The sequence below is a fragment of the Hemiscyllium ocellatum genome, chromosome 30 (genome assembly GCF_020745735.1).
Source record: "Hemiscyllium ocellatum isolate sHemOce1 chromosome 30, sHemOce1.pat.X.cur, whole genome shotgun sequence".
In the NCBI taxonomy this organism is placed as follows: domain Eukaryota; kingdom Metazoa; phylum Chordata; class Chondrichthyes; order Orectolobiformes; family Hemiscylliidae; genus Hemiscyllium; species Hemiscyllium ocellatum.
Genome location: NC_083430.1, coordinates 21,733,853 through 21,754,462, shown reverse-complemented (window position 1 = coordinate 21,754,462; position 20,610 = coordinate 21,733,853). Strand labels below are relative to the sequence as shown.

Below are 20,610 nucleotides of genomic sequence, written 5' to 3'. Positions count from 1 at the left end.
ACACATGAGACTAATGCCCAAGAGAGAGACATATTCCTGAAGCTTTTTGCCTTGCAATCTTCAGGACAAATGCAAGAATGCCTCTTGTTAATGGATCACAATTATTTGAGCTACAAGAGAAAAAGATTGGAGAGTCAACCCTGATTGACTGAGAGTTGGGTTTAGAGAAAGTAAACCCAAAGCTTCCCCAATCTTCCAGGTAATTCAAGAAAGGAGCGAGGTGTGAACATATTAATTTTATTTCCAGAGAACAAGTTTCTGCAAGGAATGTGTGTGGTTGTTCTAGCAAACATGAAGAAACTTGACTGATTATCTTAAACGGATTGTTCTTGTAGCTATTAGCACCCTCAGGATTTGTCAGCAAGTGCAGAATCAGATCCAACAGTAGATGCTTTGTTTCAGATTTTGCATGTTCTTGGTCTGCCTATTAAGAACAACTGAAATCTGAATGCCGCTTGATCTGAAAATCCATCACTGGGGCTGCGGTCAACACATTTCTCAGAGTCAAGATTTAGGATAAAGTGAAAATAAAGCTATCGGGAAAACATAACAGATATTTTAATGACTAACATCAAAACAATTTTTCATATTTACCACCAGCTGGAAAGAAACATTATTTATCCATGTCAGGTGTTAGTATCTATTTTGAGGGCAAGTGGACATCAATAAATGAAAACGTAACTGCCATCAGACAGAAAGCTACACTTACAACATTGTTAGTTCACGTTTAGTCGACATAGACAAAATAGACAATGGGTTCAAAAAAAGATCTCAATTGCTGAATAGTATCATTTGATCTACGAATTATGTCTGAGAGCACTTCAATACTACATTACATCCACTTCAGTGGTTGAAGGCATGATGACAGAGGTCAGAACTTTGAGATGAACTTACTGTTTTAAAGAGTAGCAGATCTGAGGCATAAACCTCAACTATTTCCTTAAAAATGTATTTGGATGTACAGCATCTCCTCCATGACAATCCCCAATACCAGTACCCTGCAAGGCTATGTACCCAGCCTCTCTCTGTACTGCCTGTACATTCATGACTGTGGGGCCAAATTTCACCCTAACTACATCTACAAGTTCACTGATGACACCACCATTGTAGGCCAGATCTCAATAATGACAGGAGAGAACACAGGAACAGATAGAGGGTTTGGTGACGTGGTGTAAAGATAACAATCTCTTCCTCAACATAAGCAAAATGAAAGAGCTGGTCATTGACTACAGGAATGAAGAAGGAGGGCATGCCCCTATGTACATCAATGGAGCTCAGGTTAAGAGGGTCAAGCTCCTTGGAGTGACGATCACCAACAATCTGCCCTGGTCCAGCAATGGTCAAGAAAGCACAACAATACCTCTACTTCCTCAGGAAGCTAAGGAAATTCAGCATGTCTGTGAAGTCTTATCAACTTTTATAAATGCACCATAGAAAGCATTCTATCCTGATGTATCATCACTTGGTATGGAAACTGTTCTTCCCAAAACCATAAACTACAGAGGGTTGAGAACATAGGCTCTCCATCATGCAAGTCAACCTTCCATCCATTGACGGTATATATATTTCCCACTGCCTCAGAAAGGCAGCCAATATGATCAAAGACCCCTCCCACTTGGCTGTAATCTCTTCCATCAGGCAGAAGATGCAAAAGCTTAATCACATGCCCCAACAGATGCAAGAGATGCTTCTTCCCTGCTGTTATTAGCCTTCTGAATAGACTCTCAAATTTTAAGTTTAAAATTGATCTCACTCTTTGTGCACCTTCTCAGCGGTCGTCACATTGTATTCCTCGCTCTATTATATAATCCCGATGACGTTTGCTTGGTATGATCTGCCTGTACTGCACTCAAAACAAACCTTGTCACTGCACCTAGGTACATGTGACAATAATAAATCAATCAACTAAAAAAAAAGGAAATTTAGAATGCCATCAATGGGAAAGCAAGCAGGTAGATGCAATGAGGGAAATATCTTCTTGACTACTTTATGATTCCACAAAAACATAAATTGAAGTGAATGTAAAGAAAGAAAATGTTTACATAGTGCGTGCTTAACATTTCACCAGCCTGTCATTGAAACAGCTCTGGGATTTTATTAATAGCATGCTATTCCTAATGTCGTATATGGAACTGTACACCATTCTCTCTCGTTATGCTGCTTTCTATGCAATTACAGTGAAAATTCCATACAGTACCAGCAATGTGTGTGGAATACATGTAATTCAGCAGCAGGAGGAGATATTCATTCATGAAACCCATCAGCAATTAAGATAGAATAAAGCGGCAGATAGAATAAACCAGCCTCTTAGTCAAATAACAAGGCTCTGCGATAGGGTCACAACCTCCCAACCCAAACAATGCCATTAAATTAAGACTTGAAAGGCATAAGATAGCTCACAATTCCCAAAATAAAATTTCACTTATAAAGTATTCACGTTACATAGGTTTCACTTTATTTTTGATGCAGCATTGTTATTTATTGAGATTACCTCAGTCAGACCTCAATATACTGGGGCAGGGAGCTCGAGACACTTCCTTTATTGTGGACATAACTAAAGATTGAAACTTTCTTTCTTTGGCTAAGTTCAGGTTGTGTCAAATTTTTTGAAGGCCTTCTTGCAGTGACAGTCAGAAAGATTGCTCACATTATCTTGCCAAATGTGCCTCATTAATTATCTAACCCATCCCCCTGCAATTGTGCATCTGATTCTAGCTTGATCTTAGCATGTACCCTTCCTGGAGCAACTTGCCACTCACCAGATATCTGCCATAAGGAAGTATCCTCTTACTAGAAATTCTGCCACAAATCTTGCCGCAGCACATGTCTCTCAGGCCCCTGTATGTGCAGTGGGAACAGAGATGGACATACATTTTTACAGTACTGACATCAGCCTTTAGGCCACTCATTTTCTTACTTTGACTGATTATCCCAATCACCACTATGCCTCCCCACCACTTTTGGGATTCCAGACCTTTGCTATTTCACTCCTCCGTCCCTGCAACCTCATCCTCTGTCGTCTTCAAACCTTCTTCCATTCCTCCATACCTACTCCCTTCGCCATTGACTGACACTTGACAATCCCAAGCCTCCACGCAATCTTTCACTCTTTTCCTCCTCTTCTTGTGCCAAAGAGTGGAAGCATGGGACATTCCTGACCTTACACACTACTGCAAACTAACCATCCCACTCTTAAGTGACCATGAATTGGGTGCCATTAGATTCTCATACCTTTAAGTCAAAGTCAGTAGTGTAAGACAAAGTGAAGAAATGTTTTAATGGGATAAATATTCATAGAATACAAATGTACCCACAACAGGCCAGTGGGATGTTTGACAGACCACAAACGTTTCTGTTTTATCTCTGCAGCTCAACCCGCTATCAGAAAATCAACCTTTTTCACTCTGTCAAATTAAGCCACACACCACATTTGCTTCAGGCTTCATAAAATCCCCTCACCCTTTCCTGCTCTCCCAATGTGTCAAAGGGCCATTAGTGAATGGATTTATCTGAGTGTCTGTGGGGAATAAGCAGGAGAGTGCAATTAGACCTGATTGTGCATGTGGTGGAAATACTAGCATTGATTCGACAGACCAAATGATTCTCTGCTACTGCGATTCTTTCTTCCATAAATAATAATATTTATTTAACAAACTGCTGTGCCAGCATTCATTTATATACATTGTCCAGATAATCATTAAGACTTAATACAGTTCTCGTTAAAAACAGTCACAATGGAAGGCTGGATTCCAGTGTTAATTGCCTCCAGGACTTCAAACAAGTCAAGGTCAGAATTTCAATGAAAAGTACAATCAAAAATATTATGAATACTTTACAAAGTACAAAATTGATACCACAATAAAAAAAATGAAGTGTATCACTACAAAAAGAAAATTTATGAGACAAACAAATTTTCAAAGAAGTAAAATAACCAGGATTGTTTGCAGTGCAGAATAAGACCAGACCAATGTATCTGATTCAATTTTCCACTTGAGTATTCTGGGAAATGGAACAAATGTTCGTAACCATTGTCAGTAAAAAGAATTTTGACATGGTTGCTTTAAGTGTAAAGGAGAGGATTCACCTCCCCATGTACTTCCCAATACATAACTCAGTGATGTACAAATTTATCAACATGCATCTCTTGCCTTCTTTCCATTCAACTTCATTATGATAAAAATGTTAAGACTTTTCCAGCAAATCTCCCTTCATTGACATGTTTCTCGTGGATCTGTTCCTAGGGGCAATGCTGTTATCAAGTCAGCACTTCGAAATTCAAAGTCAGTTTTAGTCCTTGCTGCTCTGAGGCAAGCCTTCTAATGCCAAAAATGGATGGAATTTAAGCTGCACATTCTTTAAGGATGAAAATTCACTCGGTAGGAATTTAAAAATTGCACCAGTCACAAGTGTCTTTTGAGTCATGCCAAGCTTCAATAGGTGCGGGAAGTCACTGAGAACAGCCCAATGGATGCTTTAGCAGGAAAACCTGAGTGTGATGGCTCCCAGGATGGTTTCTAACTCAGCTGTAAGTATGTAACAGACTGCAGAGTGCTGGCCTCAAGGTCAGGCCCCAATCCTTCTCAGCCCCGAGGCTACGACGTAGTGAGTGACGTCGATCTGATATGAATTTCTGAGGCCTCAAAAGTATACACTTGAAAGGGCAAACAGCGCATCAGTTTTCTGAATGTTCTCATCAACTCTCTCTGAAACCGCTTTACAGAGAAGCAGTAGATGATTGGGTCAATGCAGCTATTCATGCTCAGCAAAGCCACATTCAATTGGTGGATAATGTCAATGGCCTTGGGAGGGCCACAGTGAGAAATCTCTTCGGAGTTAGCTCTGCTTAACTCCCAGGGGATTAGGAAAACATGATAGGGCAAAGCACACACCAAAAACACCACAAGCATCCCCAGCACCATCGATTTAGCCAGCCTTCGATGGATGCCTTGAGATGTTTTCCCTTGGGCTGAAAGAGCTTTCATTATTGAAATGTAGCTCAGTAGAACAATCAATAAGGATATGAGGAAAAATGTGAAAGATGCATACACATAAAACCTCTTGCCAGAGTATTCTTCAAAACATTTTACAATGGTCCCCCTCTTGAAAGACTGCTGCTGTATCAATGTGGGAATGGCACATGCAATCCAAACAACCCAAATTGCAGCACAGGTGCAAAGGGATCCAACTGGTTTGTTGAAAGGAAGGTTGAGTCTTTTCATTCGGACCGTACAGTACCTGTTGATGCTAATGAAGATCATAAAGGTGATGGCGCTGTATGTCGCTATATAGTAGAATGTTCCAGCTAACCGGCACATGACCTCTGAGAAGATCCAGTCTCCCCCCTTGAAATAATAGACCACCCAAAACGGTAAAGTGAGGTTAAATAGGATATCAGCCAGCGTCAGATTAATCAGGTACACCCGGATTGCTTTTTTAACCTTCCTGGCATTCTGTAGAAATGTCAGCAACGCGATGCAATTCCCGAAGAGTCCAACAAAAAGGACCACCAAGTAGACAAGTGGGAGAATAATGTTTCTCGTGGGGTCCCAGGTGACACAGGCAACTCGGCCTATCAAGCTGGAGTTCTCACTGGAATTCATCACTATCCCTCTGTAACACAATAAAAAAAAACACAACGGGTAAGGTTCAAATAAAATTCTGTCAGTGCACATTGTCATGACCAGATGAGGTGGGATGAATTGCCCTCCACTTTTTAAACTCCATGGTCAGTCACAACAAATATTTAAATTCTTTTTGGTACATAACTATATCAGACTTCAACTAAAATGCAGGTCCAGTCAAAATTATGGAGCCAATTACAAGGTTCCCTTGAATGAAAGGAATACTTTTATGAATTAATACCCTAAGAAAAATAAGAAAATGTGATATCAAAGCATAAATAGAGTTTACAAAGGGGACAGTCTGGTACAAAGGAAGGTCAAGACTGTTTCTTCAATTTGCTTTATCACTGGACACTCTTCAAGAGTCTGAGGGAAGCTGTAGTGAGAGACAACGTTCCAGTTCTGCATTACTGATCCAGTTAACTTCATTTCTATGCCCAGTAGCTCTTTTCCTAAAATTTACTTGTGCATTCCCATGTTTCACGTCACTGTTTTTCCCATCTTAGATAATCTGCTGTCTACTTTCATCTCAGTATACACAGTCATTGTTATCTGTGAGAGATAGGGGCATTGCTATGTACTTTCCTGTGTATTGTGAATGGCTGCAATTGGTTTCCTGAGGCAGTCCAGATGACATGATGGAGAAAAGTAGGTGGAATTGGGCTGACCTCACAAGTACACAGTTCCAAGGGTAACAATTCAGGAGATAATAAGGACTAAGTGCATGTGAAATTTCCAGAAATTTGTAAAAGGAAACTGGGAGATAAAGGTTATTTTGTACCTGACTGTGTTTCAATGCTTTGTGATTAAAATAGTCATGTTTCTTCAGCTTGCCCTTGTTTGTCTCACACTGTCTTCATAAACTTGGTTCAATCCATTAAGGTGAGTACTGAAGCTAATTTACCATCATTTATCCTTTTTTTAAAACCATTTTAATCCCTAAATGTTTGCAGGTACTGAAGTCAGATATGAAAACTGAAAATTGATAGTTCATATTTTACCACTATTATGACAACATGAGCAATTATGGGGCATTTCAAAAACTGTTCCCAGCTAATACTTGAACATTTAGTAGTGTGTATTAAGAGCAAAGCTGACAAGTTCTCAAACTAATCTACTCATCATTTTAAAGAGTCCCACCTTGCTTTAGTCCAAATTGGCCAAAGTTTAATAATGAAATAATTTATGGGCTAAATAATTGACATTAACAGCAACAGGATTATTAATATGTTAATTTAAATAAATTAAGAACAAGGACACAATGCTTTCCTTCCCTATTCAACTTAAGCTGCCCATTTGTTTCTGGGTAGCAGATTGCAGCATTAAATTCCTGTCCAACTGTTGCCTGATTCCTATGTCACAAGCTTTCTACTGGGACTAAAGCAGATGCTGTACTCTCACATTCTGTCTGTCATTTAAACTGCTCTGGAGAAAAAAATACAGCTAGTTTAAAGGTGAAGTAAACAAATCTCTTTTTTAATTGTAAAGTAACAAATAGTATGGTCTGGAATTTCTTTTTTGTGCATAATTAGGAATCTGTAAGCAAAATATGTTTGTTTTATGAAAGGACTTCTTCATATTTCCACTTTCATTCATTTTCTTTCATTGCAATTCTTACATGGGCATATCAACATCACTGGCAAGGACAGCATTTGTTCCATCTTTAATTGCCCCTAAGAATGTGGTGGTAAGCCACATTGAAAATGTTGCAGTCCACCTTGTGCAGTTACACCCAAAAGTGCTGTTACAGATGGAGTTCCAGCTTTTTGACCGTTTGCAAGTGACAGGACAGCGATATATTTCCAAGTCAGGATGGTGGGTGGAATGGAGGGGAATGTACAGATGGCAGTGTAATGGGCACTTGCTGCCCTCTGCCTTCCAGGTGGTAAAGGTCTCAGTTTTGAAAGGTATTGCCAAATGAGGCTTGACATGTTGCTGCAATGAACTTTGCAGCTGGTCAAGGAAGGAGGGAGTGAATCTTTGGAGAAGTCGTGCCAATCAAGTGGGCTGGTTTAGAAGGTATTGAACCTATTAGAGTTGCCCTTGTTCAGGCAAGTAGAGAGTATTCCATCAGACCCATGGGGTTTCCCATCCACACCAGAACCTGTCCTTCCAAAATATGGAGTGAATTGCAAAGTTGCAGGGTTACCCTGTCCATCTTTTTCCCCCTCAGATTTCTTGGTTTGTCTGACCCTGATCCCACCTTCCACTAAAATTCCAGCCAATGTCTCTTCTAAACAAATATTCAAAAAAATTATTATATTAAAGATAAATTCACCAATAATACTTTCGGAGCTACTAGCTACTAATTAAAATAAATTTTGTGAATAGTAGATGAGTCTTAATTGATCTAGTAATTAGTGTGCAATTCGGCTCCTGTGATGCTGTGCTACCCTCCACATACCTAGACCAATAGGTTTTGGTTTACATCCCACCTATGACGGCTATAGAGGTGTACCATAACACATCTTAACAGATAGATTGAAAAACTATAAATATAATACGGCTGGGACTGGGGTGCATGAGGAGAACCATGTATCTGTGAATAAATCCATAAACTTTATTAAGGTGAAGCTCTACATGTTGGTTTCTCTATCACCTATAAACTTAATAGAAACTGTGCTCAAAAGGCAAGCTCACCAGTGAATTTGAGTAATAGTGCCTTTTATGAGCAGTCATACATGTAGTTCTTCTTTCTTGCAATGTGCAACCTCGCATGATATAGAAATCACACTTTAGAAGCAGCAGTTGAAGTGTTGGCATTGTAATTGTGTTACAGCCAACACACGGTTTAAAAGTTTATGCTTTAGAAACAGTGTCCCACATTCGTCAATCATGTTACAGAAAATTTGTTGTAATTGTTGTTACAGCAGAACAACAATTCTCAGACTACTTATGATTTGGAGATGCTGGTGTTGGACTGGGGTGTACAAAGTTAAAAATCACACAACACCAGGTTATAATCCAACAGGTTTAATTGGAAGCACCGTAGATTTCGGAGCGCTGCTCCTTCATCAAGTGGAATGTCACTCCGAAAGCTAGACTAACTTCTGTTGTGAAATTACGTCTTGTCCACACGGTATTGACTTTGGTTTTAAAGGGTTTGCTTCCAGAAATGCAGCCTTTTTCAGAATTTGTCCTGGGAGACTTAATGAAATAATTAACAGGAATGTATACACCAACAACACCCATCCGTTTGAGAGTAGGGAGAGCTCTTTTGTATATTTCTGAGATGATTACACCACCAGTATTAGAGTGGTTTCATTTAGTGAACACAGCTGAATGCCAACCTAAATCCACTTCACTGCGGCTTAAAATGGAACTAACTTCTGTGTCACTCCAAGCTGATAATAAACAGAAGACTGTGGAATAAATCTTGACTTCTTATGAAGCAGATGAGAGTGATTCGGCAGCAAATGGACATAAAAATCAGAGAAGATGCAAAATGAGCTGCAAACTCAACCATTTTACACTATATACAAAACCAATATTTACCAGTGTCTCAATGAATTTGCAGGCTCTTTATTTCTGCTTGACTGTAAATCTCACTCTTTGCATTTTCCTAACATTTATAGCCTTGTATGAGACAGATACATAGCATTTGACAGGGAAGCTATTACATTGAGGATGTAAACTGTGCAGAATTATCAGCACTTAATTTTCTATCCAAATGTGCAATGACCTTAAAACTCACCAAACACATCTGTTAACAATTTGCAAGGTCACTGCAAACATTCTCCAAGGTAACTACACTTAAACTAGTGACTGACTTGCTAAGTTTAGATAATAAGTGAACATGGTTTTAGCAGTCTTTCAACAGTGTGAGTTTTATGAGTAACAGCATAACTTAAATGGAGGAAGCATGTTAATAATTCTAAGGGAACCAATAGAATTTTAAAGCTAAATGCAGTCATTCAGCACGACCACAAATTATTTCTAAATATTAGTATTTCTAAAATTCAATTACAATACAATAATATCTCACAGTCCAAAGATGTACAGTTAGGTGGGTTGGCCAAGCTAAATTGTCCCTAGAGACTGGGGAGGTACAGGCTAGGTGGGACAGCCATGGGAAATGCAAGGTTACAGAAAAATGGTAGGGGAACAAGTCTAGGTGGGATGCTCTTGAGAGGATCAGTGTAGACACAATGGGCTGAATGGTCTGCTTTCCACACAGCACGGATTCCGTGATTTATGTAATAAGTTAACCCTATTAGAGTTCCCTGTCTCATAAGGCTCATGAGTCATTTGGTAAAAGATGTGTACAAATCTGAAGAAGTTTCTTTTTACTAACTCTGGTTCAGAGAATACATTACAATGGAAAGTGGTTATATTCTAGTTCAAGAACATAAACAAAAATCGACTTATAAATTTCAGAAGAAATTTTCGGCCCGTCTATTAATTTCATCAGATGGAAAAGCATGGCTGGAATGTACCTAACTTTTCAAAAGTATTTTCAGTATTTACAAGAATGAAAACTATTTAATTTTTGCACTTAATTTTATCTGCTACAAAGACTCACTCTGGTGTATGGTTTTTCAAATACTTGACAGTTCTGTAGCTTTCACCCAACAGAGCTTTCTTCATGAGTGAGTGGCTGTAGATTATGGACATCCCCATCATCTTCATTTTTGATCTCCCATTGCATTTGTGACTAAGAATGTCCTTGCAGATAAAACTGATGGTAACTTTATTTTGATTACAATGGAAACCCACCTCCCCCAGTCTCTCATTACCTCAAAATGCGCTGGGAGACACACCGCCTCTGCCATCACACTCATGACAATATTACAATCGCAAAGAGAGAGTAATTCCCAGGAAATTCAAGGCCCATGTCTCCCAGTTTCCCATTCAGTGGTGAGCAAAGGTATGCCTCCAACTTTCCTCTCACTCGCTGGTGAACCCTTGAGGTCAGCTGCACCAACACTGAGATCACAGATGAGGAACATTGATATTCTGTACATCTTGCCAGAGATAAAGGGCATTTACTCTCAACTAGGAGTCCTGGCATTCATAGATCTGCATGAATTTTAATCAAATCATCATGTTTAGAGAAAGTGGCAGAGACCAGAATTAACATGTCAGCAAGCGCTGTCACTAGTCCATTCATTTCAGAATTGACTGGGTAATTTGCTGACAACTCACTACATGATGCTCAATTTGCCTCAATAGCTGATGGGAGCCATGTGGAACCAGGTCTCCAAGGCAAACATAGTATTCAATATCTTGACTTTATCTCAAAATTTATAGCAGAGTACTGAAACTTGTTAATAAGAGCACAACAGGTTTGCTCCCAGTCACATAACACACTCCAGAGCATCCAAGGAGCAAACAAATTCAGTGAATAACTATTTAATTATTCAACCCATTTCCTGTTTAAACATGGATGTGGAAATTACTGTCACATGAAATAATCCTTTCTGTATAGCGTGAAAAATCACTCACTTAATCAGACATTGTATCTAGTTTATATTTCCTTTCTATTGAAATTAATAGCAATATGTTACAGCTGGGGCAACCACATTATTGCTTGGAAAAGCCATGATGAAGAGGTCATCAGACAGCTTCTTTTACATGTTGAGATAGTCTCAGGTTTTTACTCAAACTGATGAGGTAGCTTCTCACTATCCTTAGCAAGGGGCACTATTCCAAATCACTGCTGGCTGCTACTATTTCCATTCTCCCCACAAGATCTGTTACTTAATTCTGCAACATTTATTTCACCCTGAGGTGAAATCATGAAGTGAAAACACAACACATTGGCTCAATCACCAACACCTCAAGTAGATTGAAGTTTGTACCAAAGATTGAGTGACTACAGAGATTTTTTTTAGCAGTAATGCATGATAAAGAATATGTTTTATATAATTTCTTCCTTGATGAGTGGACCATAAAAAATGTAATGGATTATTGAGGAATTGTTATATTACATATTTTCTCCTTCTTTGAGGAAGACATTACTCAGAATGCCTTACCAGGGATAACTACATATATTAAAAAGTACAAGAGTGAATTGAGAATGGACAATAATACAGATCTGCAAACTTACGCCAAACGTGTGGGCTCTTCAGTCACGTTCCACAATGGTGATTCCATCTTGTTTACTGTTTCGTTCAGATGGTTACCTAGGTTCCTCTACAGTATGTTAACCTATGAGAATGAAATATTGTATGTTAATAGTGAAGTGAAAAATCACGCCAGATTCAAAACCTGCCCACTCAGTCAGTAGAACTAATTCCATTCACATCTTGCTTTCTGCATAGCTGGTCCTTGTTGCTATTCTTGTCAATGCTGATGCCTTTCAGAGCTCTCATAGGCCACCGTCCTTGTCCTGCTAATAGTCAGCTGAGCATAGTTAATGCATTGCAGCATTAGAAAAATTAAATAGGGTTCTTTTGAAAGCATCCTAACAAGTTAATCAAAACAGCAGATTTTATTGTATTTTCTTTCTCCCTATTTTTTAATTGTAATATCTTAATTTTCAATAACCAAACACAAGGAAAGTATACAATATTCATATACATGTATTAAGGTAGCCTCTGTTATTTGGACATTAAATATTAAGAGTTAAAATTCCATTGCAGACAAAATTCAAACTGCACTAGTATTATTTATACAAGGACCCTTGTCACAATTTTCGAAAAAATGTACTAATAATATTCAGCTTTCATCATTTGACTTTAATATTTAAAATGGTTGTTATAACTTGATAAATCAAGGCAACCCACATGTAATAAAACTGGCTGCATTTGAATTACCATTTTAATCGAAAGGCACAGAGACTCAGTGAGCCATCAGAAAATTCATGTATAATTGTTTTACTTATTTCACAGTTGCACTATAACTTCATATATTGAGATGAAAGGCTGTCTACAACTATGCAGCTTGAAATAAAGCATTGATACAGATAGCAGAACGTGCAAAGGAACCATATATAAAAACCATATATAGAAAAGGAACCATATATAAAAACCATATATAGAAAACATGGTAATGGACACTAAGGATACTGAAAACTCTTCACTCAATCTCTGTCATGGTCAGGAGTTAGCAAATGAAGTCCAACCTTGGAACAATAACAACCATTCTCTAAGAATCCTGGGATATCCACAGGTGCATCATTAGAGAAAACAAGATAGCAACTAAACAGTTAAATGCAGGTCATTTCATTCTTGAAATGCAGGGGACTCTTAAGATATGTACCTCATTTGCTTCTATTTCCCTTTATTACCAGACACCCTTCTCACAACCACTTTTCCTTTAAAACTTTATAGTGTGTTTTTGTATGGTGTGAGTTTATTAGGTGATAAACTCCAATCTCTTTCAATCAAGAAAATCGTGAAATTGGCTCTTCTTCATTTTTGATTTGGTTAACTAAATTTATCTTAAGAATGATATCAACGTGTGAGAAAGGAAATAAAAATATTTGCTGTGACAGACTGAGAGGGACTGACAAAGAAAGGAGCAAATTATCCCTCCTCACCTGGTCATAAGATATTAAAATAAAATGTTGTGATGTTTGCTTACTCAAATTCAGCTAAATTCAATGTTTTTCTAAACATTTTTTTAGGATCTGACAGTTAATCATATAACTATGTCAAAACCACATACAAAGGCTGTTAGAATGTCATTTTTATTCCTCATCACACCTCTGTAGTTAAGTGTCAGTTCTAAGAAATAAAGGAATAAGCTTTAAATTTCTCGATTCTTGATGGAAACTATAAACTGATGCTTTAGAATGTTTCAGAATTAATAGCAGTGTTTGTGACAAGACATCTGTCACCAGAGGCTGGGGTTACTGCAATACAAAATAGATGTGAGATACATGGAGCTGAGGGTGATACATATTATGAATGAGCTGCAGCTTTGTAAAAGGCTTATTTTCAGACAGGTTTAAAAAGGAAGGTGGGTGTAATGACTAAATTATTGAGATTAAAAATAGCAAGTGTTCCCCAGCCCAGACTTCAGATGCTTGCATTGCAGCAGGTACAATTTCTGCACCAACTTGGGGAGGATCCAACAACTGTTGTGAGCTCAAAGCAGTTTTCAGAACTGCACCTGTTTTTCTCCTCCATTACTGAGCCAACCTACCAGCTCCCCAGGGCACTCCTTTCCTTCCTTCAAAATCAGAAGCATGCCCCCATGTGCCCAGCTCAAGATGGGTATTAGATCGCGAACAGGCCAGGTCTGTTTCACCCAGGCTGCCAACAACAGATAAGGCCTTTTCTTAAAAAGAAACATGCCCATGGAGCAAAGAGGAACAAGGGTTCTCACCCAAATAGACAGCATCTCAATCAAATCACTTATTCCCACTGCGCAGAATTCCAATGGCCTGACTTACTGACTATTCACTCCCATTGTCCTTGGAACACAAACAGATCCAAACATGCGTCCTTTTAAATACTCAAAACACTACTTAGATCGTTCAATCATTCTTGGCCTGAACAATAACTTTGTCTGTTCTAAATTAATTGCAATATATCTTGTTATACCACAAGATTTGTAAACCTGCAATGTATTTCCATGGTTAAAATACACTCAGAACCACGGTAACATTTAATGAGTAAATGATGCATTTATAAGAAAGCAAATGTACTCAGTTCCTCAGCCTCAAGCATCCTGTAGAAACTCCCCACACACAGTTTAGGTGAGTATAACCACACAAATGATGGTAATCACTTTCCCCATTTGATTCTCACAATAAATGTTGGAGAGGGACAGAATGCTGGGCGTTAAGAGTTGATCGTCCCAGAAATAAATATTAAACGAGATTCAAAATACAAAAATTTGCAGCTGAAAAATAGATAATAAATGTTCTCAATCTATGAAGGGACCAAAATTGATAGGTGTAATGAGTGAGTGAGCCTTGGTTCTGTTTGTTAACCACTTAACCATACTGCAGTCATCAGATTCTACCTGCGGTGTTTGAAGACAGGCAGCTTGGTAATAGTGGTGGTTTTATACCTCTTTGAAAAGAAGAAGTGATCCAACAGCTAGTTAGTCATGTTCAATCTCCCAAATGCTGGACTTGATCACATTTTTCTTGTTTACCTCTAAGATGATAGTTTCCATAGTCCTAGTCTCTCATTAGAGAGAGATGACTGGTGGTGCGCTTAACTGCAAGTTTAACAGACCTCAGGCAAGGGGAAAGGTCAAGAAGGCAGGATCTTCAGTGGTGACCTCAGGCATTACAGGAATTGAACCCAGACTGTCAATATCACTTTGCATTGGAAATGAGGCATCTTCTAATAACAAAGCTAATGCAACGTCAAAAAGTGTGCAAATGTCCAATCAAATGGCAAGGTTTGAATGACCAAGACAAGAGTTGTCCTTGCCACAGAGGTTCAGAACAGGGGATCTGTACAACCAACCTCCACCAAGGGACCTCAGTGCAAAGCACTTGGAGAGAGGTATAAACTATACTGCAAATTTCGAGGAGTTACCCCTCTGCATTAATGAACTGATCACTGTAAATTCAGCAAATGGGAAGGTTTCTGCTTGTTTCCTGGTTAAATCATGTATTGGCTAAATACATAAAACTAAATAATGGAATAGTAAAACATGAGTCCAGACCTGCATTCCACCCTCCTTCCCTCTCTCATCACATATGTCCCCATTTGTTTTCAACTGCAATATGGAAGCTTCCTCACATGATATCACAGCAGAGTACAGCTGACTCTCCAAGATCGGTTTACCTCATTCTGACCAGTTACACAGTGATACCAGCAGAGGTATGCAGCAGAAGTATGTGATGTCAGGCAACTAGTCATGTAATGGGGAGAGGAGCAGCTAAAGGGTTAAAAGAAAAGAAAAGAAAGGAGTTTGATGGCAAGAATGATTAAAACCCCAAACTGCTTGGGTTAGGTATGGTTAACAAAGCAGAAAGACAGCATGACTAGTCTGACATAAAAATTCTCAGATGAACAAACAAAGGAACGTTTTACTCTGACTCTTGCTCATCCAGACACCATCTGCTCTACTTCTCACAAATATAAAAATGCCAGTATAGGACCAAAGTCCAGTATTGTATTGCGGTTGGTGTGGAGAGAGGAAATGCACACTCTCTGAATGTCTGTGGTAGGGACAGCTGCAAGGTCTGGACCACTTCTCAGCAATTACACAGTTAAAATGCACAACTTCCTTGTTTGGCTCACGATATAAATTAACAAAATATGTAAATACCAATGCCATTGACGCACTTCCTTACAATAAGTACATCTACAACTGTTATAATTCACTTCAGAAATGTAACTGATACACTGCCTGTATGGTACTTGTGGCTATGTGGTTATAATGAAACAGTCACAATCCACTTCAGTCACTGCACAACAAGATTGAATTGTGTCACCCTCCAACAGGATTTTCCCCTGGTTAACAAAGTAGTTACATTTTCTGCCTTGGATAGCAGGGTGTGTTATGTGTACTGGAAATAGGTGGCTTGCAGATTGCTGCCTTTGTGGGAATATGCTAAGTGCAGACTAATCACTTCCAGACAGGAAGAGAGAATTGGAGGGGGAGTAATCTCAAGACACTGCCGGGCACCAGGTATCGGCAATGATTGAAATCTTGAAACAGACAATCCCTCTCAACCTGGATAGCATAAGGTTCAAGGAAACCCATAAAAGTAAGAATTTATTTATTGGAGAATTTAAAAAATTCAAATCAAATCTATTTACTCTAATTTTGCCAGGTGCATCTATCTAATCAGCACGGCACTTGATATTTATTGATTTTTGATGGATTAACAACATTATTTTAAGACTGGAGAATAATAGTGTCCACACAATAATCAGTGCTCACAATGGATATCAAGGCAGCTGTCCTCGGTCATCATGAACTTATTAAAGTAATTTGTTAAGTGTGCAGAGATGTAGAGTAGCAGTGAGCTTCACTGATTAGAGAGCTCCCAGAGTAGATTCGCAATCTGTGCAAGCTAATATATCGAGCCAAATGGCCAAGAGGGGGCTACTTCTGACTCAGTCCCATCATATCGATGAGGAAGCAAACAAGGGGATAAATGACAAAAATAATTAGCTAAGATTTATTACTGCACACAAGCCCCCAGTTGAAATGTATTCATTGAGGAGCGGATAGGACTCGGCTGTATCAGCTGCCATAATCAAAAGGTTTAACAGCACACAATATTTAGGCTGGCATATAAACAATTCAGCATTGTACCAGAGGGCTGGCAACACCACCTGTGGAACTGAACGTCAACAAACTCAACCTTTTAACAGCAATGGAAATGAAATGGGGAAATCCTAGGCAGCCTTTGCAGTGTTGTTCATTCCATATTACCAGGAGAAAGTGAGAACTGCAGATGCTGCCGCACTTCCATCCTTGAACCTTACCCCTCCCAATGCAACAAGAACAGAACCCCCCGGTCCTCACCATCCACTCCACCAACCTCCACATACATCACATCATCCTCTGCCACTTCCACCACCTCCAAATAGACCCCACCACTAGGGATATATTTCCCTACCCACCCCTATCAGTGTTTCAGAAAGTCCAATCCCTCCGTGACTCCCTCGTCAGATCCGTGTCACCACACACCCCCCCCCCCCCACCCCGCCCCCCCACCAGCCCACACACCACTCCTGGCACCTTCCCCTGCCACTGCTAGAATTTCAAAACCTGTGCCCACACCTCCCCCCTCACCTCCATCCAAGGCCCCAAAGATTCTTTCCACATCTGACAGAAATTTACCTGTACTTCCATACACGTCATATCCTGTCTGTATCTGTTGCAGCCAATGTGGTCTCCTCTACATCGGGGAGGCAGGACACCAACTTGCGGATTATTTCAGAGAGCATTTCTGGGACACCCGCACCAACCAACCCCACTGCCACATGGCTGAACACTTCAACTCCCCCTCCCACTCGACCAAGGACATGCAGGTCCTGGTCCTCCTCCATCCCAAACCCTCACCACCAGACGCCTGGAAGAAGAACACCTCACCTTCCGGCTTGGGACCCTGCAACCACATGGTATTAATGTGGATTTCGCCAGTTTCCTCATTTCTCCTTCCCCCAACTTATCCCAGTCCCAAGCCTCCAACTCGGCACCATCCTCTTGAGCTGTCCATCCTCTTTCCCATATATCTGCTCCACCTTCCTCTCCTACCTATCACCTTCCACCCCACCTTCATCTACCTATCACTTTCTGACCTACCTTCCCCTCAGCCCGACCCCCTCCCATTTACCTCTCAGCCCCCGGCCTACAAGCTTCCTTCTTCATGAAGGGCTTATGCCCAAAACGTCGATTCTCCTGCTCCTCAGATGCTGCCTGACTTGCTGTGCTTTTCCAGCACCACACTCTCGACATTTTATATTATTGCCGTACATTAAGATGAGAACGAGACAAAGATGTATCTTTGTAAACTATAAGGACCCAATAATCTGCAATTTGGATGGGTGAAGAATAAATATTGTCTGGGACTCGGGGGATTGCCTCCCACTTCCTGCCCTCTGTTTTAAAATAACACTATGGAAGCTTTTAGGTCCATCTGAGATGATACAAAAAGCAACCACTCCCACCAGGATGGCATCGGAGTAAGCTTATGTTGCAGCAGATATGCAAATATTTACTTTGTAATTTTTAGATTCACTTTATTTATGTGTATTATTACCAAACCCTAAGTGAGTTTAAATTAGCTCAACCCGAAACTAAAATACAAATAGAACATCATAGGCATATCCCTTCCAGCTCTGAACAATGGAGACCATGGTGAAAAAATTGGGAAAATCTGAGATAGCTAGTGAGGAGCTTCCTGGTGCCAAACATTTTAGTTTTCCATCCAAATGTTGAAAGGCAAGATGAGATTCTTGCTGATGGGAGATGGACCTGCTTGTTTGAATTAGTGTGCATTAGCACCCTCATTACTATGGTATCTCACCTCATCAATATGCAGTTTCCTATTCTCCTCCTTGCAGAAGACAACTCCTGACATGAACGTCAGAGCGGGTAGCGGGAAACTCCAGCTCACCACTTGCTCCTCTAGCCCTCCATCAGTGACCACCATCTCAGGACACACTCCAGGTCACCAACCACATGTATCCTCAACCAGCAGGGTCTCCAGGTCCCCATCAGGAAGGTGGGTACCAACTACCCCCTGTTCAACATGCCTGGGGCAGTCGGCAGGAACTGCTGAGAGCAGCTGCAGAGTGCCACAACTTTAACCAGATGCACAGCAAACCCCTAATGCTGGCACTGGAAATGCCAGGAAGAACCAGCACAGCCAATATTTACAGTTGTGGTGAGTGGGGCCAAATGACAAGTCGGATGCCAAGTAGGACATGCTGTGTTGTAATGAGGGGAGTTTGGGAATACACTGTCAGAAAACTTTCGAAAGCTCACCAAGAGAAAGTTTCCTTAAAACCTTGCCAAGATTGACACTTAGTAGATGGTAGTCTGCCCCTTCCCATTATCGAATGGAAGAGAGTATACACTTAAGTATTCAATACCAGTTGGCAGAGCAGACAACCAATCAAAAAAGCCAGAGCATAAGTTTAAAAAGACAGTGCACATAACATACACACAGAGGAATAAAATACAACACTGTACTATATTCAATTCCGATTTGTTTAATTATCAAAGACAACAAGCACTGGCAATTTATAACGTGTTAGAAGATTTCACATGCTGTTTCTGAATTTTCTCTATATCGGTTCTGCAAAAGCTTTCAAGTGTTTACAATATTTTAATTGCAGAAGTGAGGTGCTGCATCACAAGGTGCATATTGTGGCTTTGCAGCAACTCACCCACACAATGTTTTCCCAATTTCAGCCAGTCCTGAGATGTCAGTGAACCAGCAGAACTGAGATGCTGAACACACTGAGAAGAGCAGTGTCAGATGATTTGATGCAATCCACCTTCATTCTCCCTGCAGATGATTACGAAGTGACATTAGTAGGCACTTAGAGTTGTTAATATCACCCTCCAGTCCTCCCTGCAAGGGACTGGTGCTGGGCAGAGTCTGCTGAAAAAGCTGGGGTAAATGAATAACCATAATAACAGTACAGGCAACCCTAAGTTGCAAAATGTACATTGATGCACATACCAGGATAAATCCACTCGCAAACTACGAAAGAAAACAGTGTTGAAGATCATTTTTTACAGAAACCAAATAGATAAGATACTAATTTTAAAACATTTTGACTTCTTTTTGTTAAAAGACACAGAAACTAATATTGAAACACTCACCACTCACCCTAAGTCAATAGCAACGAGTCGTCTGTATTCAGAAATCCCTGCAAAAACAATCTGGAAGCAATCTTTGTGGTGACATATTCCTAGTGTATCTACATACTAAGAGTCAATGGAGCTGTTTGCTCATGTATGCTGCCATTCATGTCACTGAATTAACTCATACAGAAAGTGCCCTGTTCTTTTGACAGTTGGGACTCCAGACACACCCCTTCTCACTCATTGGTTAGTGGTTTGTTTTGAAACTCCCTACAATATCACAGATTGTGTCTGATTAGCGTTATCTTGTTTTACATGCTACTTTAATCAAAGATCTAACTTCTCATAAATTATACATAGTAAGCACATCTTCTCCGCCTCACTTCTTAGTGCTGTGGTAAGTGGATGGAATTTTTTAAAAAGTCATGCACTGCTTTTGGGACATTCTGCTTCATTTCAATATCTACACTTCAATCTATTTAACAGACAGAGTGAATGTAAATATAAATTTCACACCAATGCTAGTTAAACCTGTCAATGACGCTAACATGTTAAGCTTTTTTAATTCACTCACTGGATGTGGACATCCCTAGTCAGACCAATATTTATCACCCCTTCCCAGTTGTCCTTGAGAAGGTGATGGTGAGCTGCCTGCATAAACTGTTGCAATCCATTTGGCGTGGGTACACCCAAAACGCCATTAGGGAGGGAAAATATAGATAACATGAGCAATGTTTTTCTTCCACCTTGATGTCAGATGAATCTGATGGAGAAAGGTGGTTTAATGTGGGAAAGATTGAGA

The 20,610-nt window shown here is 39.9% G+C and overlaps 1 protein-coding gene across 2 annotated transcripts; it reads right to left on the bottom strand.

Moving 5' to 3' along the window:
* Window positions 1-3,667: 3,667 nt before the first annotated feature.
* Window positions 3,668-19,970, bottom strand: LOC132830035 (platelet-activating factor receptor-like). 2 transcript variants are annotated; one of them, XM_060847497.1, is made up of 3 exons: window positions 19,827-19,970; window positions 11,671-11,771; window positions 3,668-5,610 (listed from the first exon to the last, which is right to left on the bottom strand). In XM_060847497.1, exons 2-3 carry the CDS (start codon window positions 11,715-11,717, stop codon window positions 4,593-4,595), a joined length of 1,065 nt encoding a protein of 354 aa, XP_060703480.1. In that variant the 5' UTR covers window positions 11,718-11,771; window positions 19,827-19,970; the 3' UTR covers window positions 3,668-4,592. The 2 variants fall into 2 exon arrangements, with proteins under 2 accessions (XP_060703480.1, XP_060703479.1); XM_060847496.1 differs by having other exon boundaries at window positions 19,834-19,970.
* Window positions 19,971-20,610: the final 640 nt, after the last annotated feature.